Source organism: Eurytemora carolleeae, unplaced genomic scaffold, assembly GCF_000591075.1.
Source record: "Eurytemora carolleeae unplaced genomic scaffold, Eaff_2.0 scaffold84, whole genome shotgun sequence".
NCBI lineage: Eukaryota > Metazoa > Arthropoda > Copepoda > Calanoida > Temoridae > Eurytemora > Eurytemora carolleeae.
The window spans coordinates 174,256-200,493 of record NW_019396074.1 but is presented as its reverse complement, the minus strand read 5'-3'; the positions used below and the strand labels follow the sequence as shown (position 1 = coordinate 200,493).

General features: G+C 36.2%; 6 protein-coding genes across 17 annotated transcripts; 3 read left to right on the top strand and 3 right to left on the bottom strand.

Moving 5' to 3' along the window:
• Positions 1–1,331: 1,331 nt before the first annotated feature.
• On the bottom strand, positions 1,332–6,620 carry LOC111713901 (autophagy-related protein 16-1). Its single transcript, XM_023488895.1, has 8 exons — positions 6,534–6,620; positions 5,609–6,112; positions 5,074–5,336; positions 4,609–4,795; positions 4,025–4,129; positions 3,512–3,659; positions 2,389–3,141; positions 1,332–2,038 (listed from the first exon to the last, which is right to left on the bottom strand). The coding sequence occupies exons 2-8, from the start codon at positions 5,642–5,644 to the stop codon at positions 1,878–1,880; spliced, it is 1,653 nt and encodes a 550-aa protein (XP_023344663.1). The 5' UTR covers positions 5,645–6,112; positions 6,534–6,620; the 3' UTR covers positions 1,332–1,877.
• On the top strand, positions 6,128–16,107 carry LOC111713912 (uncharacterized protein C3orf38 homolog). Of its 2 annotated transcripts, none has more exons than XM_023488913.1 (5): positions 6,128–6,148; positions 13,901–14,075; positions 14,229–15,110; positions 15,329–15,593; positions 15,795–16,107. In XM_023488913.1, exons 2-4 carry the CDS (start codon positions 13,944–13,946, stop codon positions 15,464–15,466), a joined length of 1,152 nt encoding a protein of 383 aa, XP_023344681.1. In that variant the 5' UTR covers positions 6,128–6,148; positions 13,901–13,943; the 3' UTR covers positions 15,467–15,593; positions 15,795–16,107. The 2 variants fall into 2 exon arrangements, with proteins under 2 accessions (XP_023344681.1, XP_023344673.1); XM_023488905.1 differs by having other exon boundaries at positions 15,329–15,614.
• LOC111713937 (jmjC domain-containing protein 8-like) lies at positions 6,825–7,644 on the bottom strand. The gene is made up of 3 exons (XM_023488935.1): positions 7,383–7,644; positions 7,052–7,194; positions 6,825–6,938 (listed from the first exon to the last, which is right to left on the bottom strand). The coding sequence occupies exons 1-3, from the start codon at positions 7,628–7,630 to the stop codon at positions 6,847–6,849; spliced, it is 483 nt and encodes a 160-aa protein (XP_023344703.1). The 5' UTR covers positions 7,631–7,644; the 3' UTR covers positions 6,825–6,846.
• Positions 7,630–8,720, bottom strand: LOC111713930 (small nuclear ribonucleoprotein-associated protein B-like). Its single transcript, XM_023488923.1, has 3 exons — positions 8,612–8,720; positions 8,147–8,312; positions 7,630–7,968 (listed from the first exon to the last, which is right to left on the bottom strand). The coding sequence occupies exons 1-3, from the start codon at positions 8,672–8,674 to the stop codon at positions 7,709–7,711; spliced, it is 489 nt and encodes a 162-aa protein (XP_023344691.1). The 5' UTR covers positions 8,675–8,720; the 3' UTR covers positions 7,630–7,708.
• A 3,284-nt stretch (positions 16,108–19,391) lies between the features above and the next one.
• LOC111713863 (leucine-rich repeat and calponin homology domain-containing protein 1) lies at positions 19,392–23,721 on the top strand. Of its 9 annotated transcripts, none has more exons than XR_002767825.1 (4): positions 19,392–19,456; positions 19,573–22,633; positions 22,735–22,768; positions 23,226–23,721. XR_002767825.1 is itself a non-coding variant. In XM_023488831.1 (2 exons), the coding sequence occupies exon 2, from the start codon at positions 20,075–20,077 to the stop codon at positions 22,475–22,477; it is 2,403 nt and encodes an 800-aa protein (XP_023344599.1). In that variant the 5' UTR covers positions 19,392–19,456; positions 19,573–20,074; the 3' UTR covers positions 22,478–23,721. The 9 variants fall into 9 exon arrangements, 1 of the variants encoding a protein (XP_023344599.1); XR_002767824.1 differs by having other exon boundaries at positions 23,201–23,721; XR_002767822.1 differs by having other exon boundaries at positions 19,573–22,620; positions 22,766–23,721.
• On the top strand, positions 23,715–26,237 carry LOC111713886 (bcl-2-like protein 1). Of its 3 annotated transcripts, none has more exons than XR_002767828.1 (4): positions 23,715–23,872; positions 24,064–24,403; positions 24,632–25,138; positions 25,805–25,904. XR_002767828.1 is itself a non-coding variant. In XM_023488871.1 (4 exons), the coding sequence occupies exons 1-4, from the start codon at positions 23,724–23,726 to the stop codon at positions 26,129–26,131; spliced, it is 660 nt and encodes a 219-aa protein (XP_023344639.1). In that variant the 5' UTR covers positions 23,715–23,723; the 3' UTR covers positions 26,132–26,237. The 3 variants fall into 3 exon arrangements, 2 of the variants coding, with proteins under 2 accessions (XP_023344639.1, XP_023344648.1); XM_023488871.1 differs by lacking the exon at positions 25,805–25,904 and adding an exon at positions 26,025–26,237 and having other exon boundaries at positions 24,632–24,695; XM_023488880.1 differs by having other exon boundaries at positions 24,632–25,900.
• Position 26,238: the final 1 nt, after the last annotated feature.

Here is a 26,238-nt window from a genome sequence, read left to right as displayed (position 1 = left end):
AATATAATAAAGAAAGAATGCCCTAGCAACCAGCGACGTCGCGCGACCAGTCCCATCAGGCCGTGGTTGTGGTTACGTCGGTTTACCTAACTGGTCGGAATATGACCAGTCCTCTAGGTCAAATTAGGTCGGGTTACGTCGGATTACCTAACTGGTCAGAACATGATCAGTCCCCTTAGGTCTCGTTACGTTAGATTACTTAACTGGTCTGAACATGACCAGTCCACTTAGGTCTTGTTACGTCGGATTACCTAACTGGTCTGAACATGACCAGTCCACTTAGGTCTTGTTACGTCGGATTACCTAACTGGTCTGAACATGACCAGTCCCCTTAGGTCTTGTTTCGTCGTATTACTTAACTGATCTAAACTTGACCAATTCCCTCAGGTCAGGTTAGGTTGGGTCCAACCGTTTTAACGTTTATTGTATACAAACAAACAAGCCAAATGTATATATTATGTATTTACTACAAACATAGATGAGAAAATATTTTCTTAACAGTCAGTCTTTTGCTACAGGTTGAACATTGCAATAAGGAAAACATTTATTTTTATATCATATTAAAACAAAAATTATCAACTAATAAAACTTGAACAGGAAAAAATAAAAGTCATATTTTTCAAAGATAAATATATGCTCCACAGGACCACAAAGCAATCGAAGACTTCAGAAAGTTACATGATTATTTCATTTTAACAAAAACTTTGATTTCCTAATTTGAAGGGAAAGGAAAAATCGCTTATTCGTTTTTTAAAGAATACAATTTAGATTTACTAGATTATTTTTCGAATAAAATTTCTCGTCCCTTTTGTAAACTGAAAACATTTAACTTTAATCACGTAGTTTTTATTTCGATATCACCGTGATTTGTAAAGAATAAATAGGCATGCGAAATCAAGGGACTGTAAGCGTAATTTCAAGGGACCCTCCATAAAAAAGATGGCAATATCCGATTTACAAACTTACTTAAAAGCTTTGTATGATGAAGTATGAATCAGATGTCAATGTTTATAACTTTACAACGAATAATTTACAAATGCGATTTCTTTACAAAAGTGACTTACGCATTTCTACTGCAAGAAACTTGTAGAAATTATCTGAAATAAAACAATTTTACACCATAAAGTGACTTACGCATTTCTACTGCAAGAAGCTTGTAGAAATTATCTGAAATAAAACAATTTTAAACCATAAAATTATCAAACGGTAAGGTTGTGTGAATCCGGCATTGTAATCTTTGCATGGAGGTCACTTAAAGAACGCAATGATCAATAATAATTTTATTAGACCTGATATTATAGTCTATTATTAGTTGTGAAAACAATAACAAATTAAAACATAGATTATTTTACTTTAGCAACCAACAAAATATAATTAAAATATCACAATTTCTCGCCATAGCTTCTCAAAATTCACATAAAATCCATTTTTAATGAATTTAGAATAAATGTGATGGAATATTCGAAAAAATTGAGCAAATCTCAATCCAAGATGTTTACCATACATATGAAAAAAACTATGAAATTATGTTTAGGTCCGAAAACCTAAGTAAATAAGGGTTTGCGCGCTGAAACTAAGGAATATCACAGAATAAGCGGGACTAGAACTCCTTTTATAGATTATTTTGATATTTCATTTAAAGAGCTGTATTCTTTTGATTAATAAGCATTATAAATCATGGCTGAAAATTAGAGCGTGTGATACAAACGTGATATAAATGAATGATGTAAATACATTTTTTTTATTTCCTGCCGTTTTTCTTCTTCTAAAAATATTTAACACTAAGCTTTACTGTAAAAGAATATCAATATTATTTTGTTAACACGTAGATTGAAATTCTAAGTACATCCAAGGAAGCATTGATTAATTTGAAAAGTTTACATATCTGACCAAACATAGCATGTTTTAGATTTATCTACGGAAAGAATATTTAGTCCAGTCGGGTGCCAAGAAACTGCGTAGATTCCTGAAGAATGTCCGCGTAGAACCTTCTCCACAACGCCCGTACACACGTTCCAAACATAAAGGTTTCCTTCACCTGAAATAAAAAAGCAACCTCAGTGACTATCTATCTATCTTTATATTTTAACCTTATCAAATCTGGAGAAGTGTGTGTAAATCTACACATGGGAATATTAATTATCAAATCCCGAATCTGTTCAACCCTCGGAATAAGAACATAAACAAGTTGACAGTAAAATGAGGACACTTAAAATTGGATTTTAAAATTTTCTTTACTGTAAGAAAATAAATTTAACCTGGTATCTTAAGTTGATCAAACTACCTACGTTTAATTTTTACCCCAAAGTTTAGAAAATGATTGCTAGCCCCCCCCCCACACTCTGGTGATAATTGAAAATAAAAACCCTAACTTAGTCTAGTTTCTACCTGTTCCAGCAGAGATATATTGTCCGTCAGGACTAAAACTAATTCTGCTCCAGTCGCAACCAACATGGAACTCCTCTCCACTATACGTTCCGACCACACCGTTGGTTCGGAGATCTACTATACTCAGCTTATCATCTCGGGAGCAGATCCCCAGATAGTTTTTATCCTTAGTGAGATCTAGACTTGTCACTTTCCCACCGACAATAACTTCATGCAAGGGTTCGGAGGAAGACCGTATGTCCCAAAATCTGACTTTCTTGTCAAAATGACCGCTGATCACAGACATTTCTGTCGTCACGACGTCGTTGCACGACGATCCTGCAAATTTAGTTGAGATGCAAGCTTTACTTCGCAAATCCCAGATCTTTAATGTTCTATCATGGCTTCCACTCACAACACGTGTAGCGTCGCCGAAAAATTTGGCGGATAAAACTTTGTTCGAGTGTCCAGTCAACGTGTGTCTAAGACGGCAATCGTCGATCGTCCAAACTCTAGTGGCATAATCATTACTAGCTCCAAGTACCATAGTTCCGTTGAGATCAAAATCTACTCCCATAACAGCTGCATTACTACCAGTAAGGATGGCTTTACACTCCGCTTGTTGTAACCTCTCTATCTCCCAAACCTTGATTTTCCGATCTGTTCCTGCAGTAGCGAAGTATCTGCCCCCGAAGTCCCACTGAACACACATCACTTCACCCTCATGGGCTTCAAACTTAAACGCTGCTTTAGTTGGAACAGTCACTCCAGTAACTATAAAAATAAGGATTAAACAAACAAAAACGTTTAAGTGACTTTCCGTTTAAAGAGTGTCATATATCCGATTTACAATAGTACCCTTTTAACCTCTTTTTAGTAACAATAAAAAGGTGCCGCCGTTTTTCTTAAAACGTGTTGAATTCTAACAATTTCCATCATTGTGTCTGCACTCTGCAGCATACACCCAAAAGACTCATTTAAGAGAAACCAAAATTAAAAATAATAATTTTTCAGGAAAACCGGGAAGATTATCTCATTCATCGTTGATCAGACAAAGGTTGGGTACCGTTGTGGATCGAATATGCCCCTTAACCAAAAAAAAACTTTACTTATCCGCGAACAAAAGCAAACCCAGCTGTAATACCTGTTCGAAATGTTGTAATTCCCTGATTCGCCGTCTCCGGTATATGTCTGAACTCACTAGCTGCCTCTGCTAGTTCCAACTGCATTAATTGCTGCTTTTTCAACATAAATAAATCGTTCTCTAGATTCATCCGATCCGCGTCCTTTGCCTAAAAAATCAGTTTAAATATCGAAATCCAAAAGTCATTTTGAAAATAGATTATAAAACAGGGGTGTAGAGTGTAGACGATGTAGACTGTAGATAATTCCCCCCGCCCAGCCCTTTTAAATTTTTTTTTGTATTTTTATGGTTTTGTTTGCTGAACTGGGGAAAACAAATAGTTTTAGGGCAAAATATTAGAACTTTTGTGTAATTAGTATAAAACGTGTGTGAATATTTATCAGAATTTTCCCTTTTAAGTATCAAAAAAAGTTGAAAGACTTGCCTTTTTTGTTCAATTTGTCCTTTTTCCCACAGAGGACCCCCGGCCCCTCCCCGCGAAATATACCCCAAACTCATGCTATAAAAAAAAACCTTAAGAGCCATAAGTTGAACGACCAAGGTATCGTTTTCTCTCTTAACCGAGCTGAGACTAGTCTCTGCTGTTGTTAACGCCAACTGCAACGCTTGATACTCGTCCTGTAAAGTTTAAGAGGTGTAAAACATTTTCATATGACATATCTTTCTTCAACTATTTATATATATCTATCATGTACAAAGTAATTCACTCCTCCCACCATCCCTGAGAACTACTTATTTTGAATTATACATCCTAACGGGAATAGATCAGTATATCTTTACGGGAGCGGAGAACCTCGCTCTATTTAAAGGCAGGACACAAATGAGATGTATGGATGAATACACAAAATGACATATTAAGGGCGACTGCAGCGAAATGTCGGATAATCAACAGCAGGGTGAGATCAGAGGGTCCCGTATGTAAATTATGTTAATAAAGTACAAAGTAAAGAAGTTGTTAAAGAGACAGATGATCATTTAAAGCTAGTTAGTAATGACAAAACTGAAACGTTTCAATTGTATACATACAGTAAAATCTTTTATATCTAATTAAGTTGTTTATAACTGTTTTGGTTTATACCTATTTAAGTTGGCTTTACCTTTAACAACTGGTTTGTACTTTCTAATTCCTGCAGACTAGATTGGAAGTTGGTTAAATCTTGTTTTAGTATCATCATCTCGGCTTCTAAGGATTCTATTGCTAAATTTTTCGTTGAAATCTCCTTATCTGAGAGTTTTAAGGCCGCGGAGAGGTCAATTACCTGCTGCGCATTTTCTCCTTTCCGTCTAAATAAAGTTTCCTAACTAAATTATTATTTTTTTTAAGGATGGGATATCATTGAAAAATACTTTGAAATAACTTTTTTATATAATTTAATCATTTAAGGTTGATTTTGATTTTGAAGAGGCCTCACAAGAAATATTTGTTTTTATTCACTTTGGTAGAAGACTTTTGAAACGAATTTCAAAATCGCATGATTTGTTTGACATAGTTTGAGCTTATCAGATTAAGAGAGGACACTCAAAACCTTGGATTTAAAAAAACAGAGCCAATTATTTTTAACCTGTGCATCTCTGTAAGCTCTTCTTGTAGACGAAACAGTTTCTGATGAAGCTCGTTAACTGTGACACTATCAGCTGCTTGAGATACTGCAGCTCTACTATGAATAGAAGCTTCTAGTTGTCGGTTCTCCAGCTTGAGATTCTCTGCTAGAGTACTGAGTGAGGTGTTCTCCTCCTCCAGGATGGAATTTCGTTCTATTAGTTTAGTTTGGATAAGGATTAAGTTCTGAAACGGAGAAACCTGCTCATTCGTTCTCCGCTTCAACTAGACAAATAAAGCAGAGATAAAAATGTTTTTAATTTCTACTCATTGAACAGACGTCATGGGTAAAATGGCGATTTTATTTTTGGGAAGATGGCAAAATCGCATTTATCTCATTTATCATTTTTATTTATAAAACGTATTTGGCATTTCTTGCATAATCCAATCAATTGAATCAGGAATACGTTCATATAATACAGGACGATTAAACCACAAAATTGTATGCTAATGTGGGATATTGTTCTTAATGTTAATAATCTGAAGTATGAACAAACCTTGAACAAAATATCCTCCCTCCACCCTCCGGACATTTTCTCTAAAAATAAAAAATAAAACTTAAAACACAAAAAACAGATACATGAAAACTACTTTATCACAAACTTAATATTTTCAGTTGATAACGATATTAAATATTGCACATAAAAAGTAAAAAGTGAGATTGAGATCTTTTGTAAAAAATACAAAATAATATTTTCAATTTTCTTTACGTGACATCACGTACAATGTACATATAACTTTCCTAAAAATAGCAGTAACATAGGCTGCAGGACATCATACTTTAACTGTAGGTTGAATAATAATTCTTGAAAACCATAAAATAAATAAAAATAATTGAACTAAATGCAGAATGTAAATTTGTTAAGAATACTAAAAGGTTTCTACGGACTGAGGAAGGTTGAGATGAACACGGCTGTATCCAAGTTTAAAGTTGCATGCCACCACTTATCCGGGAAATAAATCACTTCTCCAGGTCGTATTGTACATTCATACATTTTTACCTGAACAAAGGTGGATTTAATTAACTTCTAAAAGAGATGGTTTGTGAAAAACTAAATGGGATGGGATGAATTTAGAATCAATCAGCAATATTTATATTTTCTAGATTATAAATCAATGCAGAATTCTAGTTCATCTCCTGTCCCCTCTCCTTTTTCATAAAAGCTCCCTTTAACAAGGGAATATTGTAGGAGGGAGCACTGAGTATATTAGACAAGGGAACTGTTTACAAAAGTATTCTCCGAGCTGAGCTAAGACTAGAGCTGTGAGGTCAGGATTATATTACGGTCGGCTAAAGATCAGCATGAAATGATCCAACATCTAACTCGAGATAAGGCATAATGGCAAAAATGAAAAAAATCCGAAATCTCCTCCTAAACATAAAACCTTTCTTATTTTAATAAAATCCGTAAATGTACAAACCTCTCTCCGAACCCTAGGATAGTCTTGATGAAACCATTGTAAAGTTGTCTTGTTAGGATGGAACTCAGGTCTCTCATCCGGCTGAATAGAAAAAATGTGTTCACGAGGAAAGGATAGGTTTAACCTGACTGTCGTTATAATTTCTAGCGACCTTTAATTTAAAAAGTTGCCTTTTTTTTTTCTTGGGGGGGGGCCATTTTACGCTTCTAGGAAATATTTTGTCAAGAAAATATAGCCCTTCCGAAACTTTTATCTTGCGAAAAAAATCAACTTAAATTAATTAAATTTATTTTTGTTTAAAATGATAAAAATGTTACCTCGGTAAAGTATATGGAGGTTGTGAATACTCGTCTAATAGTTCTTTCCATTCAATAAAATCATTGTCCCCGAACATATAGAAGGTTTCTAAACATTACGATAAAAAGAAAGCAAATCAATCAATCAACCGACCGACCAATCTATCAATCATTCTTTCATTCATTCATTTAGAAACGCCGTAATATCCACATTTTTCTTACCATTTCCGTATGTGTTTAAGTTCTGCGGAGACAGATGGTGCTGACAGTAGTCTGAGAAAGTAATATCCTTCTTCTCGTAGCTGTGTGTGTTAGCAGAGCTCAATCTAACCACGGAGTCACCGTACTCACTCAACAGTTCAGACCTAAACTTAAAGCTTTAAATATTTCTTTTTAAGACCCCCCCCCCCATCTTCAAAAATCATTTCCAAGTGTTTCTAAAGAATTTGTATGTTGTTTAAAAAAGAAGATACAAATTAAAACTTAATTAATCCAATAAAAAACTTGGTTTTATTTATGTTTCTGGTTAAAATACAAGAAAAACAAAACTTACTTTCCAGTAAGAGCTCTAAACAAATCATTGTTAGCTCCGTCCCGCACTATCAAGGGTTCAGTGAACGCAAACTTTTCCAAGAACTCCTCTTGGCTGAGTGTATTGTCTCGTATGGGTATATTACAAGGTCCGGGAGGGACGGATATATCTGAAGGATAGGTTTCCCAACCACCGTTAGAGATAGAGGGCTTCCTTATTCCATCACAGCTCCAGATAATTATACAGTAAGTCCATGGATTAAATTTCATCTGAAAAAAAGGAATTACAATACGGAGATCTTAAGATTAATTAAAAGATGTTTCAGCAAGTGTAGATATTTATTTGATTTAAAATCCTCCTCGTCCTCCGAAACCTCCGGGGGGAGCTCCGCGCATCGGAGGCGCGGAGGCATGAGCTCCTGGTGCCATCATTTGAGGTGAAGGTCCACCAACTCCTCTGACTGGACCTGAGAGTCCTGGCTGGGATCCTCCTGGACCACCGATACCACGTCCTGCTGCTCGGCCCATGCCTGGTCCTCCACCTCCAGGAACAGGAACACGGGGCATACCTTCATCCTGAGGAGGAGGTCCCTCAACAGTCATGGACACTGAAAAATATTTATGTTTTTAATTCTCAGGTTTAAATACTGCTTTCTAAGTTACATGTATTTCCTAAAATTGAATTATGAATTTTATTGAAAATCTCCGACCCCTCTTAAAAATAAATGTTGTAAAATAATTAAAATTAAAATGTTGAAAACTTTTTTTTCAGTTGTGTCGACTGACCAATGTTCTCTCCGCGGAGCAGAACTAGACCCAAAACCCGCTTCTCCTCTCTCTCTGCAGACTTGGCAGACTTAGGTTTGAGTTTTCTAAACTCCTCACAGTCTCCTAGGATAACGTTCATGTGCTTGTCAAAAGCTTTGAACTGTCCGATGAAGGTTCTAGAGTCCTAGAAATAAAATATTTTGAGAACAAAAACAAAAAGTGAAAATCAATAATAAAATATCAAAAAACGGTAATAATATTGCCAAATAAGATAGAATAATATAATATAACTAACTCCAACAATGGTCTACTTCAATTATTACTTTTATGACACGAGACCAGAATAACCAAACTCTCATCAAAATGATCTCTTAGTCATGTCTAAAGTAGTTATACTATCCGTAGCGAATTATCTTACTTCTCTCGTATATAAATTCTCTTTTTAGAGATGATGTTGAAGATAGTTTAAAAATCTAAACTAACCTGAAGAATGACCCTCATCCTGCAGTTGATGTAGTTCTGCATCTTGTTACTTTTCCCGATCATTTTGAGGTTTTAAACGTTAGTCTGAAAAATATATGTATCTATTCTATAATATTTCTATATATCATATATTTTGTGTAATTTTAGTTTATTATTATTTACATGAAGTTAAACTGTATAATGATAAAAAAGAATAAAGTTGTTAAATCTAAAAGTTTGGAAGAAGTCTAAAATCTAAATAAATGCATTATTTCAATATATACAATTAAGTGACACTGGGAAGACGAATTGATCAAACCTCAACAACTTTTTACAAAAAAAATGTCGTAACTAAGACATTACTTTATAGATTAAAAAAAATTTCATACTTCATTAAAAACAAGTATTAAGAAGTTTTTATTGGGGTATTTTACTTTGAAAAATTAAGTTTTTTAGGTAAAAAAAAACCTCCATTCTCCAAGATAATATAGCGTTAAAAGGTAAATACAGGCCTTCAATTTTGGTTGTAGTTTCCATATTTTCTTTTCTATTTGTTTCCAGAAGCGAATACACCATATTCTCCTGGCTTTATCTCTTTTTCACCCTGTACCTCTGAATACTTTCAGAAGTGCACATTAAGGCCCAGTTATTGCTTTTCCGAAAGCTCAATGTACACTATCAAGTTGAAGATATTTTTTCCGTTTTTCACCAAAGCTGTAAAGAAGGGGAGAGGAGATAATCTTGAATATATAAACCGCTGTTTTACATTAAAACTATCTCTGAAGGAGGCATATTCAGTGGCAAGGCCCATTCAGGAGAAACTTCTGCTATTCTGGTACGCGAATATTGACAAAATTCACGATTCTGTCTTGTTACGTATTCAAACCAAGAAGAAAACTTGTCAGAGCCAGGAAGGTTGAGAAGATCAAGATCGTTATAAAATCTAATTTTTTTACATCCTTTGTAAACACTCTTCACCAATTCACCTTCCTGAACGTGAAAAAGGCAATCACACCCATAGATCCCTTCAACGAACAGTTTCTCAAGGTTCGGTAGATAAAGCTTGAAATTTGAACACCGCTTGTCTACTGAAAAAGCCAATTCTTGAATCGTGTTGCTTGAAATATCAAATACAAAGTCTTCTGTTGTCATAAAGTTCAGAAGGTGGAGGATCTTAACTCGGATGGAAGATACCATGCTACTCAGAAAGTCTAATTTAGAAATGTTGTCCTGATCTCGGTGGTAGTAAGATGTGCCCCGTAGAATCAGTTCATTCAGATTCACAAACCTAGTCAGGCGCTCGGTTACAACATCACAAAACGTAGTATTGTCTACAAGTATTTCTAGCTTTTGTAGAACACGGGAGGGAAGAGAAGATAAAATATAGGTTACAATTTCCTTGTATTCAGGAGAAATCTTAAAACCGTTAAAGTTGGGACCAGACATCTTCAGTTCTTTCAGGTTATTCAAGTTAAGAGCTGAAAAATACGAGATTCTTGAGCAGGGTATGGATAGTTTCAGATTTCTCAGATCATATGTGCTGGTCAGCTTGAGAACAGGTTTCTTGTGCTCAAGAACAGATGGTGGGTATGGGACCATTACATGGACAATATATCGGGATTTTATTATCCTCTCCAACTCCCTACAGGTATGGGTGAGGTTGTCTATATCACTGACTGTAACAATCTGGAGAATAAGTACCAGTATCTCTAGAGGTAGGTTGAGAAGTGGAGAGTTCTGAGATACATCAACTCTGGGAAGAACTGAAGTCTCACAGGACTGTTCAATAATATCCAACTCATCTTTCGGCAAAACAGCCTTACTGCCATGGAACATGAATATTTCAGACGATATTTGAACACCTTCATCCTCCATTTGATCAAGTCTTCCTCCTTTTTTCATCCATTTGGTCGTTGAGGCTCTTTTCTTCCTGGACATGATAAAACTGTATTCAAAACTCTGAAAATAAAAATTTAAAATATAAAACATACAGGGGTCATAAATATTAGATTAAAGATTAGATAAGATATATAAAGAAAAACACGAATGTTGAATGTTAGAATTGATATATAATTATATATAATTGTAACTATTGGTGTTGTAATGGATTTTTCTCGAGTACTGGCAAAAGTTATCACTATCACTTGTAATGTTTTCAAACCATGAAGAAAACTTGTCGGAGCCAGGAAGGTTTTGAAGATCAATATTGTTAAAAAATTTAATATTTTTACATCCTTCATAAACACTCTTTATCAATCCACCGTTCTGAGTGTGGAAAAGACACTCACAACAATAGCATCCTTCAACGAAAAGTTTCTCTAGATTCGGCAGATCGAACTGAAATTTTGAACAGTTCTTGTCTACTGAAAAAGTTAGTTCCTTGATGGAGTTGCTTGACATCTCCAATACAAAGTCTTCTGTTGTGAAAAAGTTTAGAAGGTGGAGGATCTGAACTTGAGTATAAGATAACAAGGTTCTCAAAAAGTCTAATTTAGAAATGTTTAACCCTCGATTGACGTCCCCTGTGCCCCGTAGAGTGAGTTCATTGAGATTCACAAACCTAGTTAGGTTTTGAGTAACAACATCACAGAAAGATGTATTGTCAACCAATATTTCTAACTTTTGTAGAACACAGGAGGGAATAGAAGATAAAATGTAGATTACAATTTCCTTGTATTCAGGGGTTAACAACACCTCTCCTAGGGTATAGTTAGAATCGTTAAAGTTGGGACCAGACATCTTCAGTTCTTTGAGGTTATTCAAGTTAAGAGCTGAAAAATAAGAGATTCTTGAGCAGCAGGGTATGGATACTTGCAGATTTCTCAGATTATATGTGCTGGTCAGCTTGAGAACAGATTTCTTGTGCTCAAGAACAGAAGGTGGGTATGGGACCATTACATGGACAATATATCGGGATTTTATTATCCTCTCCAACTCCATACAGGTATGGGTAAGGTTGTCTATATCGCTAACTGTTACCATCTGGAGAATAATTTCTAGCACCTCTAGGGGTAGGTTGAGCAGGGGCGAGTGTTGGGACGCAGCAACCCCACGATGAAATGCAGTCTCGCTGGACTGTGGTATAATATCCAAAATCTCATTAGGCAACCCAACCTTGCCTGTATGGAACATGAATACTTCAGCTGATATTTGAACACCAAAATCCTCCATTCGAACTAGTCTCCGTCCTTTCCTCATCCAGTTAGTAGATTCGACGCGTCCTTTCCTTTTGGGCATGATTTTTACAGCTTTATTCTAAAATGGGGAAAATTGAGAATTAAGAAGAACTTAATTTTTAACATACTTTCGGGGTTCGTCCTAGTATACGTTTTTTGGACACCCCTCATAGCTAATTCGTACATGATCACTAAATTTCAGCAAAATTATTATTATTTATTTGTATTATTTAGGGTTAGATTAGGTTAGGAAAATTTCTAGGCCGAGTGCTGCGGCTAGGGGGCCAATTGCTGGGGCTAGGACAGGCAAGGGGCCGAGCGCCGCCGGCCACATGAACAATTAATTCCATGTGATACATTTGAGATCCATGTACAAAATTGAAGGGGGGGGGGGTCAAAAATCGTTTTCAGTAAATAAAAAATGTCCGAGTCCGATCAAATTTAGCAAATTGAAAAATCTTCAATCATATCTATGGAAATAAATGTTTCAACGATATTTTATACACACTAAACAACGAATAGCAAATTTAAACATAACATAAAATTCAACCATGAACATGAAAAGTTTTTATTGGCACCAGTGACATGGTTAACGTATCAACACGGAACCAGTGAAATCTATAGATTTCAGGGGGTTTTCAGACCCCAAAGGGTGCTGAGGCACCACTTTTAATGAAAAAAGTTTAAGCCCCCCCCCCCGAATATGCCCCGGTAATTTCTTAGAGAACGATTTTTGGACCCCCCCCCCTCCTCCTATCAATTATGTACATGAACACTTTTTTAACAATTTTCAATTTTATTAGTATTTATTTAGGGTTAGGTTAGGTTAAGACACTTTCTGGGCCGAGCGCTGCGGCAAGGACAGGCTAGGCGGCCGAGCGCTGCGGCAAGGACAGGCTAGGCGGCCGAGCGCTGCGGCCACATGTCCTACATTTAAGATCCATGTACACAATTGATAGGAGGTAAAGGCACGGGGGGGCGGGTCCAAAATCGTTCTCTAGGAAATTACCGCAGCGTATTCGAGGGAGGGGGGAGCTAAAACTTTTTAAAAGGGGTGGCTCAGCACCCTGGGGACTGAAAACCCCCTGAAATCTTAGATTTCGCTGATCCAGGGGGGACTGAGCCCCCGGGTCTGTCCTAGTATACGATTTTTTTCAGAATATTAGCTCATTGCTCTGGCATCAAATGCTACGAGTAGCTTATATGTTAGCAAGTTACAAAAATTTCATTTTGAATATAACTTTGCTCCTTGAACAAAATTTAAACAATGATCGTTCAGATTGAAATTTGGAGAAAGTTAAGATCAAAAAAGGTTTAAAGATCTAAGCCGCGAAACGATTCAGAGAGTCAGAAATGCAGAACCAATACGAATCCTGTATTTGGTTAATAAACCGGTTTACATCTTCTTCCAACCAATCAGATTGTAGAATATCTGAGACGGAGAAGAGAATGTGGCATGCGCTTCTAAATAAATCAACCCAATTTATTCGTTGCTTCAGTTTCTAAGCCAATATTTTCTCAACATATTTCGCGATGACACATTAGAAGCTTGGTGAAGTGTCAACGATTCGGCAGTTGTTCTCATTAAATATCATGCTGATAGGACTATTTTACATAATGAAAATTCATTAAGAACAGTTTTTTTTGAGGGCCTAAATCTAACAGTAAGTCGATTCTCTCTTGAAACACAACCGATAAATGAATCGATAAATGAACGAATTTTGGACCCCCCCCCGGGCCCTCCCCCTCCTATTAATTTTGTACATGACCACTAATTTTTCAGTAAAAATATTATTTATTATTTTAGGTTAGGTCCTGGGCCGAGCGCTGCGGCTAGGACAGGCTAGGGGTGACGAGCGCTGTGGCTAGAACAGGCTAGGGGGACGAGTGCTGTGGCTAGCACAGGCTAGGGGGCAGTAATGGTAATTCTTGATGACAAACTTTTTATAATCTGCTGCTAATTTAAATGAATATTTGCAGCACTGTTAAAATTAAATTTGCTGTTAGTGCAGGATGAAAGATAAAGTTTACAACTTTTTAATAAAGAGGATAAAAGATTTCGCAGTTAATTTGCCCCTCCACACAAATAAGTTTAAGAAAAACGCTAACCGCTATATTTTCGTAATAATTTCAGATATTCTACTCTGGCATGTGATCCAATAATATGAACATCTGAGATGTTGACGGAGCAAGAGAAGCGAGGTATGAGTGAACTGTTGTCCAGGATGGAGAACAGGGATCTTTTCTCCCTCGCACAAACGGTCACAAACCGTCTCATCCTACCAGAATCTACTGGAGAAGCAATACAGGCAGAAAACATAAATTTTTATTTGAATTTTGCGCAATTTATTTAAATTTTTTAAATGAGATCACATTTATAATTTATTGTCAAATAAAAAAGCAAACGATTTTTATTTTAAATTAAAATCGCATAAAAAAAGTTTTTTTGTTTGTCTGATTAGGCGATCATCCTTCATACCGACAAATCTCTGGATCTTTTAAAACGAAGAAAAGTGAAAAAGGACTTTTTGTTTAAATATCTTCATGACAAGAAGGTTTCAATCGAAGCTTCAGCGGATAAAATCACAATTCTCCGCAAGGTTTTAGAGATTTGGGGTTCGAATGACGAGGTTGAAATGTATATTGACGATGATAACTCCTACGACGCTCCGCCTCCTGCCCCTGTTCCGTCAAGGAACGCCTCCCACACCTCCCTTTGTAGTCTTGACCTTTTCCCAGCCTCGTATAATGTGAATTCATTTAAAGTAGATTCTAATCTCCGTAGAACAGAATCAAGTATGTCTATCATGAACTTTGATGAATCAAGCAATTCTTCTTTCACTTTTGGATCAAGTTTACTCCATCAGACGGAGACAAGTCCTGCCTCACTGCACAGCTCTCTTCCTACTTTAAACTGCTCCCAGCCTATGTTCCAGTCCTCCCAGCAAGTTCTCCCTGGAACACAATCAATTAATTCAAATACATTCACTCAGTCACAATGCCAGGAGATGGCAAATAACTTCGTGAGTTGGTTCTACGAGATACTCAACACTTGTAACAACATAACCACGGAGTTCAATCCCTCCATGTTCTGGCCGGACGCTAACGCCAAGGTGAACCTTCTCGGAGTTAACGGTGAAGCAATTGAATCCTTCTTGGTGGAGGAGAGTGCTGGTGATGTATGTGATAAGTTCAAGGACGTGGTGAGACGACACGGACTAAAGTTTAATCCGAACCTGTGTGATGAAGGAGTACGAGGAAGGTTGGATCCTCATGGTCTAGTTGTTGTTCTCTCCTGTGGAACATTACATAATCAACATACAGTCTGCGGAGTTTTTGAACAGGTTAAACATTTCATTTTTTTATTCCTTCATATTTAAATTTAAAAGGAAATTATTCAGGAAATTATAAATCTCTGCATTATTATTCTTTTAATTTTAGTTACTAATTCTTTTACCGTCTTTCTGTTGTTAAATCATCAGGATTATTTTTCACCTAGTTTGAACCGTGAAATAAAATTCTCATTTTATTCTTCATTTTTAATATTTTTTTCATTTGAAAGGCCTTCTGTCTGGTTCGTGATCCAGGTTCAGAGAACAATTGGAAAATAAAACAAACCGAAGCAAGATTTTTTGCCAAGAGTGTGATCGAAGAGCCTAATCTAGCGAACAGTTCATTGTGTGCCATCGCATACAGCTAGTCTAGACCCTGCGTGAGAATATAGACAGTAAACATCAGGTCAACTGATCTCAGAAGAACAATATATCACTTGGAAACTGTGTATCCCCATCCCTAGAAATCACTATTTATCACATAAATGTTAAACAGTAATGATATTCTTCTTCCTAGTTTTTGAAATAAATGTCTAATCTGACGGGGGGGGGGGGGGTTATGTAATAAACATTAACAGAAAAATTTACTTTTTACGATGCACAAACTTCTGCTTTTGTTTTTATTCTGCGGGGAAATCCCCAACCTGCCTCAATTTTAACACATTGAGTTTGTATCAAGTAGATTTTTTCCAATAGCATTAAAGACAACCTTTTTACACGCCCGTAATTTAATCCATGTTAAATTCTTGACTTTTACTCTAGTGCACAAAATTGTAATATAATTTGATTTTTTATTAACTGTTATCCTTAAAGTGCAAAAATGTGCCCATAAATTAATCAAATTATATACTGAACACTATGCACACACTCGTTGGCCTTCTTCTCAAACTCAGGCGTGGACACAATAACATGTATTTATGTTGTTTTGAAATTTGTACTATAAAGTAATAATGTTTAGTTACTGCAGATATGATTATTTGAATCATAATACCATCCAGGTTCAACCTTATTTTTCATTTTTATCTAACCAAAGAACCCAACCTGACCTAATGGACAAAAAATTTTAGGATACTCTAGCTTGGTCCTTGTCTAAGGTGCAACTGGGGGGGAGCCGATAATCTTTGCCCTCAAGGATTCTTTAAGGTCCAAACACTCAGAAATAAATCTCCCCCCTCCCCTCCGAAGACAAGTTTTGGTTGCGCCTCTTTTTCCTCTAACCAAGTATTTACATCTATGTACATTGTGATACGTACTCAACCTAAGGATTTTCTAATTTTGACCTTAACCCTCGATATATTTGTGAAAATGGAGAAAACAATTTTAAATATTAATTAATTGATGAATATGAAACATGATTAAAATGTACATTGTACAGCATCTAAAACAGAATATATATTTTATTCATTTCATAAATATTTTTAACTACCGCATTGTTTCAAACTTTATTAGTAATTGAAAGATTACATTTTTTGGGTTTTTACCGCATATAAATTTTAAAAATAGCTCTAAATGATTTCTAAACCTATTTTAACGTAAATACATTTAAATTATTCGCTAAAAGAGAAATATTATGAAACAATTAATTTCCTGTCTTTGTTAAAATATCCGTAGTGGAATATTTCCTTAATTTTTGAAACACTCCTGTTATCTGTTTTCTCTTCTTCTATCATCTGTCTCTCTACTCCTGTTATCTGTTTTCTCTTCTTCTATCATCTGTCTCTCTACTTCTGTTATCTGTTTTCTCTTCTTCTATCATCTGTCTCTCTACTCCTGTTATTTGTCTCTTCTATCATCTGTCTCTCTACTCCTGTTATCTGTTTTCTCTTCTTCTATCATCTGTACTCTCTACTCCTGTTATCTGTTTTCTCTTCTATCATCTGTACTCTCTACTCCTGTTATCTGTTTTCTCTTCTTCTATCATCTGTACTCTCTACTCCTATTCTCTGTACTCTCTACTCGTAGAATCTTTTTTCTTTTCTTCTATCATCTGTATTCCTAACTCCTATTATTTGCACTCTCTTCTCCTATCCTCTGTACTCTCTACTACTATCAACTGTATTCTCCGTTCCTATCATCTGTACTCTCTACTCCTATCCCCTGTACTCTATTCTTACCATCTGTACCTTTACTCCTGGTCCCTGTCTTGAATTATCAATACCACTTATTCTACAATATCTCTACTCCTAGTCCTGTTTAATCTATACCTCTTATTCTGTAATATCTCTACTCTTAGTCCTGAAATATCTATACCCCTTATCTTATTCTGTAATATCTCTACCCCTTATTCCGTAATATCTCTACTCTAAAGCCCTGTAACATCTATGAATTAATATCTCTACTCCTAGTTATGTATTTTCGACCCTTATTCTGTAACATCTCTACTCTTAGTCCTGTTTCTATCTATATGTTTATGATCTATATCTATATATTTTACTTGTCTGTCTGTCTGTCCGTTTGTATCCAATAAACTTCAAATCGGCTGAACCGATCGGGCCCAAATTTTTTGTGGGACCTCGTATGACCCCAGGGATGGTTTTGGATGATCGAATTTACCATAATTTGCCTCCATCAAAATTCTAATTTAGAAAATCCACGAAATTTTTTATAAAAACCGCTAAATTTTGTTATTGTTCTACAGTGAACACAAAGAGAACATGTTCACATTAATGGAAATGGTAGATGGGCGTGAAAAAAGTGGGATTTGCGGCGCCTGGTGCAAAATTGTACCTTTTTTAAGCAACTTTCCTGTATGGTGTCTTTTCAATATTTTTTGAAAATATGTAATTTTTTTTGGTACTCCAATGGCCCAAAAGAAAATCCGCAAATCTTTTTTTCTATCAAAATCAAAAGTTCAGAAAAGCAAAAATGTGCATTCATATTATTTCTCTCCAAATCCAAAATTTTATTAAGATTGAATCACAGAATTACAGAAAATTGGCGAAATTGTTAAAAGAAAATTCGCAAGTCTCAGTTCAGGGCTAATTTTAAGGAAAAGTTATTTAAATTCTCTAGTTCCTTTCTTCTTAGTATATTCTAAAGTATTAAATATACGCTGTTCAGTTGAAACCTTGAGAACCATTGAAAAACAATTTTTCCACAAAAATTACACCAGAACTGAAAATTGCGAATTTTCTAATTACAATTTTGGAAATTTTAGATTTCGATAGAAACAATTTATTTACACATTTTTGTTTTTCTGAACTTTTGATTTTAAAAGAAAAAAAGGTTCGCGGATTTTTTTTTGGGCCATTGAAGTACCAAAAAAATACAAATTTTCAAAAAATATTAAAAAAACACCAAACAGAAGAGTTGCACAAAAAGTTACACTTTTGCACCAGGCGCCGCAAATCACACTTTTTTGACTCACCCTGTATATACTTTGCTTGTTTGTATTAAATAAGCGTCAAAACGGCTAAACCTATCGGGCCCAAACTTTGTGTGGGATCTTACATGATCCCAGCGAGGGGAGGGGGGCTTGCCCCCCTCCCCTCGTACGCCCCTGCTACTTCTTGTCCTGTATTATCTACCCTTACTCTGTAATATCTCCACCCTAGTCCTGAATTATCTATACTCCTTAATCTGGAATATCTCTATATAACTTTACTTCTAGTGCTGTATTATCTATACTCGACTTAATCTGGAATATCTCTATAACTCTACTCTATAGTCCATCCATCTAAACCCCTGTTTCTGTAATATCTCTAAGCTCATAGTTGTCCCTACTCTGTAATATCTCTATTCCTTATAGTCCTGCACGTATTATCTTCACTCCGATTCGTGAGTATCTGCAATTTTAGTCGAGTAATTATCTATTTATGTCGTTTTTTATAATAATTGTCCGGTTTTTTTAATCTCTTAATTTTAATCCTTTCTTGCTAATTTATCTCTCCTTGAAAATTAAATATGATATGCTGAGTGAAGTCCTTGAAGTGTAGAACTTTAATTATTTATTATATTTCTTGTTTTACAGGTGTGTGCGGTATGAAGATGGGGCAGGGGTCAATATAATTCCCAAAAAAGCTGATTTTCTCGATCCCAAAATAATTTTTTGCCCCCAATTTTTAAAAAAATTTCTAAAAAAAATGCCCCCAATTTTATTTTTAATTATCAAAAAAAAAAATTTGCCCCCAATTAAAGAATTTGCCCCCATTTCTTTCAAATTTGTCAATCCCAAATGGGATTGAAAAAGGAATTATATTGACCCCTGAGATGGGGTGGTTCATGCTGAGTGAAACCGCAAAGTAAGGGGTTGGGGAGGTTGGGTCGGTTGGGCGTCTCTCTGGCGACACTTGAACATCAGAAATGTCGTCGTTTAAAACAGGCAGGGCTATAAACCCGCTTCAGCTTTCCAAGAATAGGTTTGATTTTTTTTAGATAAACATTTTGGGTATTTGTTTATATCCTTTTTTAAATTGAGGATTATTATCAATAGCTTCCAAATTTTGGTACCGAGAATTAATCTCCCTGTTCATAGTTATGAGGGTCTACTCTGGAGGATTAAACTCCCTGAGATTGGAAGGTTGCGGCATTGACAGAAACTTTCACGAAAGGTTGAGTCTACCTGTGAAAAACAGGTTCCACACCCCAACACTGACTCACCCAAGCAAGCACATAAGCAAACCACCTTCATGTTTAATCAAAATAAAGAACCCTTTTTAATTTTTGCATTTTTTCTTTCAAACAGTTTTGTGATGATATTCTACAGAATTGTTATCCTGGCATTATGAAAACAATTGTTTTCTAATTTGTATAGTATACCATCTTAAACTTGCAAGTAATCATTTTCGACATTTACAACGTTTTCATTTCAGATATCCTGCTTGAAAATGGAGTAAAACAGAACAGTCCGGCACACTAAGAACAGTTCTGAACACCAGTGAGATTTCAGACTAAATCCAGAATATTTATTATCGAGTCAAGGGTTTAATTGTGAAATAAAAACCATGAATTTAGATCAGCAACCCTAGTGAATAATTATGCATCCGAATCAAAGTTCAAGACGTTCCCTTGAGACGGAACTGGACATAGCGGTTAAAAGCGGAGAGTTAAAGTTACAATGCAACAATTTATCAGATTTCCCTCGAAGTTTGGGAAAACATTTCGTCCTAACGGATACACGGATAGCAGATCTATCAAGAAACAAACTTGTGGAATTACCGGTAGACTGCACTTACTTCCCTAGTCTGGAGAAACTTATCCTTTATCATAATATTATTAAATCCATCCCTGACTCTATATCTAGTTTGCAGACCCTCCAGTATCTTGACCTGAGCAGGAACCAGCTTTCATTCATCCCTCATGCAGTTTGCCAGCTCTCACAGTTACAGAGTTTAGTTTTAAACAATAATAAACTTGTTTCTCTGCCGGAGGAGATTGGAGAACTAACCAACCTAATGCAATTAGATGTCTCCTGCAACGAGATTGCCCATTTACCAGTTCAGATCGGAGATCTATCCAACCTAAGAACTCTGAGTTTGAGACGAAACCATCTCCAGGAGGTTCCTGTTGAGCTAACTTACCTCCAGCTGAGCACTTTGGACCTCTCGTCCAACAGGCTGAGCAACCTGCCCGTGGAGCTGAGGTTCATGATCACCCTAGTGGAGTTGAACCTCGAGGAGAACCCCCTGAGTTGCCCTCCTGCTAACATGTGCTGTAGAGGACGGGTTCATATATTTAAATATCTTGAAACTATTGCCATCAAGGAGGATAAGAAGCGTGGAATACTGGCGGATACTGAACATCGGAGAAGTTATCGGAAGACCAGTCAGATCGGAGATATGAGGTTCGGAGCTGTCAGTGCAGATGCAAGATTGAAACGACACACTGCGGATAGTGGGTACGGTAGTGAACAGCCCAATGCTAGACGGTGGAGTACTGAGCTCCAGGATGGACCTGATCATCATGCAGAGGATGCCAGGAGACTGGCACACAGAGCAATTAGTTACCGCCCTGCTGTCAACTCCCAAGGGTTTGGTTCCTCCAATGGTCCAACGTCTCCGACCAGTTTATCTCCGAAACCTTCTCTCTCTGTACAGATCTCCCATCCATCCTTGGCTAGTAACGGTTCCGGGAGCAGTGGAGTATCTTCTCTATCCTCCATGGGAGCTACTTTGGATAGCTCCGTTGACAACAGTAAAGATGTCTGTGATAACCCTAAGTGGAATCAACCGTCGCAGTTGAAACCCTCTGAACCTGTTATACCAGCTCGTAACAGTTTTGTAGCCTCGGAACCTATGGTGCAAGTTTCCAACGGCAGAACGAACGGTAAAATTGAGAAGCGGGTTTTCAATGGTGCAAACCCTTTCCAACCTAACGGGACTAAGAACATTATCGCAAAAGGTCCTGCAATTCATAGAAATCGTGATCTTTCTCTGACTAATCTTGATCGAAAACCAGTAAACGGGAATGGAACGGATGCAGATCAGGCAAAAAAATCAATTCTTAAATCTAGCCGAACCAACAGTAACTCTTCTCTACCAGGAAAGTTGCCTGTGCCTAACCAAACCCTGAGTCCAAGACATAGTCCGACTAGTCCTACTAGTCCTGTATCTTCTGGCCTTCCTAGTCCCAATTCAATCAAAAGTTTTGGGAGCTATCATTCCAATCCAAACAGCTCCGGTCTCCCAAATCCCACCGCCTTCTCCAGTCAACAAAACAAAACATCAAACTTCCAAACCTATCGTCAATATAAGGAGCAGCAGAAACTTAGCCGACAAACCGACTCTGTTTACAAAACCGAACAGAAGAGTTATACCAGCCATTCCAACGTTCAGAAAACCGGGGTAGAGATACGCTCCTATTACGAGCGAATGCAAACAACTACTACGCCAAGAGCCGGGGCTCCGCCTGAAACTTCTCCGCCGCCTCCGCCTTCGTTGAGTAAATCTCCAGTATCAAGAACTGCAATTCCAACCGCAAACCGGAGTCCGAGCAGTGTAAGCACTGGATCCTACTCCAGAGCCCCTGCTCCGGCTCGAGTTAAGGAGAAATCCCTGTTTACTGTGAAACGGGACTCTGATAGATCAGCTGTACAAGATATGCATATTCATCATCTTAGACAGAATATTGAGCAAAGGTTGAAGATATCTCTAGGAGACGATCTACCCGCCTGTCTGACAGATGGGGTTGTGTTATGTCACATGGCGAACCACGTCGCTCCGAGATCTGTCAATTCTATCCACGTTCCGTCTCCGGCGGTTCCTAAGCTCTCCGCCGCTAAATGTCAGAGGAACGTTGACAACTTCCTCTCAGCCTGTCGTAGGATCGGAGTAAGAGAAGATCTGATTTGTGGAATCTCAGATATAATGGAACCTAATAAAAGCCACACGGTTCGAGTTGCTATTACAGTAACCGAACTACTTAGATTTAAAAACGGTTAACGTCAAAAGTTTTAATATAAACATAAGCTTCAAAAGTGAGATTTGCTATTCTAGTTTCTCGTATAAGATGTAAATCCAGACCAGTCTTGTTCAATGTGGTAAAATAGAATCTCTAAATATCATAATTACGTTTTCTTTTATCGGTTTACTAAACTTGTAATAATTTTGTCCTCCATATTTATTCCGTTGACCTTGTTAAAAAAAACTTGAACTACAGTCCATGAAGCTTCCTATATGTAAGACATGATTATTTAAAGTTTAAAGCCGGCTCTATCAATAAATTTATAGAATGTTTATCTGAACAGAGATATCCTTGTCCTGTATATTTCAACCCAACTAGAAATGCAAAATCTTAGTCAAAATATGTTTTCATTCTCTACTTTAAACCAAATAAACGAAGAAGGGATTAGTGTTAATCGGAAAATTACACTCAGGGGGTGGTTGTGACCTTGAAGTTAAACAATTTGAAGGTTCTAGAAGTATTTTAAATTCTTTAAAGATTTCACGCTTTTACGGATATATTTTCCCTTTCTACCGAGGTTCTTTGTATTCTGGCATGCTTTTTGGTTGTTTGGTACGCCAAGGTGTCCTTCCGGGTAATAAAAAGGTACTCCTGGTTTCCAAGATATAGTTTGCCAAGGTTTCTCTCCCGTACAATCGCAGGTTTTCTAAAGTTTAAACTAAGATATTCGAAACTACCCTTAAGCCCTCAAGACTTCCCAGCTAAACATTCAAAATATGTATTAAGTTATTTTTGTATTTAAAATGAACATGTTGTCAAATCCCGCATTTTATAGTTATAAAAAAGTAAATTTGTTGAAAGTATCTTCCTTTTACGTTGAGTAAACGTTGATTTGAATCTCTTTAAATTTCAATTCTAAATAAATGCCTATTTCTTTACAATTCCAGAATTGCCAAAACTTGCATTAGAAATTGAACTAAAAAAGAATATTACCATTGTATTGTGCCATTAACATATATTGGTCTAAAAATTGTCAAAGAAATGTTCTTGTAACAACCCCCCCCCCTCCACCAAACACCCCTGCATTAATGTTATATATGAAAAGAGAATATTTTTATAATCAACCTTGTATTGTTTATCGATCTTAGTGCTAGCGCAGAGACCGATAAAGATAGATCTTAGATTTTCGTAAATATATTAAATTGAACCTGTTGTATTTAGTTACAGTGTGACGAACACGTTGAAACATTAAAGTATTATTTATACAATGCCTATTCCAGAAGAATGGATAATATGAGAACTCCGCGGGACGGAGAAAACTCGGAGACATTTCTGTGTCGGGTTCGAGAATTCTTCCACCCTACTCCAAGTGAGATCAGGATAAAGCAGGAAACCAGAGAGTTGGTGGACTTTGCAGTTTATTTCAGTTTACGGTATGAATTATATTTTTATCTATAGTTTGGTTGCAAGACGGGTATATTTTTTCATTATTTTCCTAGTCGGGACGACATTTCAATTTTTGTATGCTGGGTATGTTGTCAGTAATGCTGGTGTTTTTTTTTATCTTAAGATCATTAAAGAAACTGGCGAAAAAAGTTCAAATAGAAACTTATTTTAATTTAAGGACTAACTTCTCCGGAAGTTCGACGAGAACAGAATCCTGCCTTCGACGATGCATCAGTAGGATGCATGAGAAGCACTCCATGGTGTTTGGTGGGATGATGACGAGATTAAATATCAACAGAAACATTGATTTCTACCAGGGGTTCATCGAGGTATCGGAGGAACTCTTCCGGGAGGAGATCAGCTGGTCCAAGATTGTTGCTCTCTATGCATTCGGAGCAAGGTTGGCTCAGTTTTGTGCAGAGAACGATATGGAGGATTTACTCCGGGATATATCGGAGAGTCTAGCGAGGTTTTCTGATGAGCATTTAGCAGCTTATATACTAGCACAGGGTGGCTGGGTAAGATTATTATTCACTATTGATTAACAGGGGGATTATTTTACTACACTCTTAATGTAGAGAATACATTTTGCCAGAGACAACCTGGAAATCTTAAAATATGCCATCGTTAAATATATTTAGTTCAATCACACGATTCTTTTTGATTCAACCCCGCTTCCCTTTCTGCAATTGTTTAGTTTCTCATTTCATTTAAATTAAATTTGAACATAGTGTTTTGTTTTGTAGGAGACTTTGTGTGATGAATATCCACCTGAAGATGAGTTAGAAACTCGAGTTTGGAAATCTTTAGGTATTCTTGCGCTCTGTCTTACCTCCGCCTCAGTATTTCTCGTACTCCGGAGATGACCTGAACCTTGAACCTGATCCTACTAAGCTCTGAAACCTGCCACTTAGAATTCCTGAATGTCCAATTAAATACATCTTCAACTTGGACACAGGATAATTTTTCAAGTTTTATTTACTTAGACAAACTTCAAAATCAATCATTGTTAAGAAAACGTCTGATTTCCTTGTTCAATTTTTTTATGTGCATTATTGATAAAATGTTATTACAATTTTTGTGAACATCTGTACTCTAATGGTTGCATTAAAACAATGCAAATACATGAGACTTCAAGTGTGTTTTCATACCGGCCCCATCAGAATGATGCTTCAGAATATACAGAACACAACATTGTTGTTCAGTAGATCCTCAAAGAATTTTTTATTCTCCAAATTAGTTTGTTAATAAGGGTTAATGTTGAGTAAATCCGCTTACGCTTTCGAGTTATTTTTTCATGGAACAATCATTAACTCCTTTATTATTCCTTATTTTTCCAAACTCTTTAAATATTTGACTGAGGTTTACAAATTATCCAGTTCTCTAATTAAAATCTCTAATTTTACATTCATGCATACTCATTGTTGAACAATTATTTAAATAATGCTACCGTTGGTATTATTCTATATTTTTGTATCGAATCAGCCTCCACTTCCCACTGTAATAATGGAAGGCAGTAGCCGGGTGTTGTGTTTTGAATACTAATTTCTACCTTCTCATGCATTGTCAGGACAACCCCTTGTTTCCATATAAACTTGACTAAAATTAACTATTTTTTTAATTAATAAAGTTTCTAAAATTTGTTCTGCCAGTTTTTAGTAATTCTTATAGTTTGTTACGTGAACCTATGATAAACGCAAGAAATGTATCAATATTATTTCTAAGATACTTTGTAAGTCAATCAGGGGTATAAATTGATGACCTCCTCTCCCCCACTAAAAAAAAGTCTGGAGTCGATTGCTTTACATACTTTTTTGGGCGTAATAATTTTAAAAAAATATTTCTCAGAAAATTATTTCGCAGGAGGGGACAAAATTTAATTAACAATATTAACCCGTAAATATTATGTTTATTCGAAGTTGTGAAGAAACTGTAAAATCTGTTGAATTCTAGTCGTTTTATATTCATTTATTGTAAACTAAAATCAGTAAAAAAAAATAAAAATAATTAATCGATTTATTCATAATCACCATACGGTTATTACGTACTTGATCTTGGTGAACAACCAAAATTGACATTTAAAAAAAATGTTGAATAGTTGATTTATCTTGCTCCGTAAAGATATTGTTTTTTTTTTAGGCTGGTGCATGATTAGATTGAGACTAAACTTGATTACTGGTATTATTGGACTGATTAAATATTTTATATTACAGTATTTTTATTCATACTTTATTTATATTGCATGATCTAAAAAAGGGATTTTTTTACCGTTTTCTCAGCCAATTCACTTTTTGATACTTTGATAGCGATTTCTGCTGTTCTTTTTTGTTTTTTATCCAATCTTTGTTTTTAT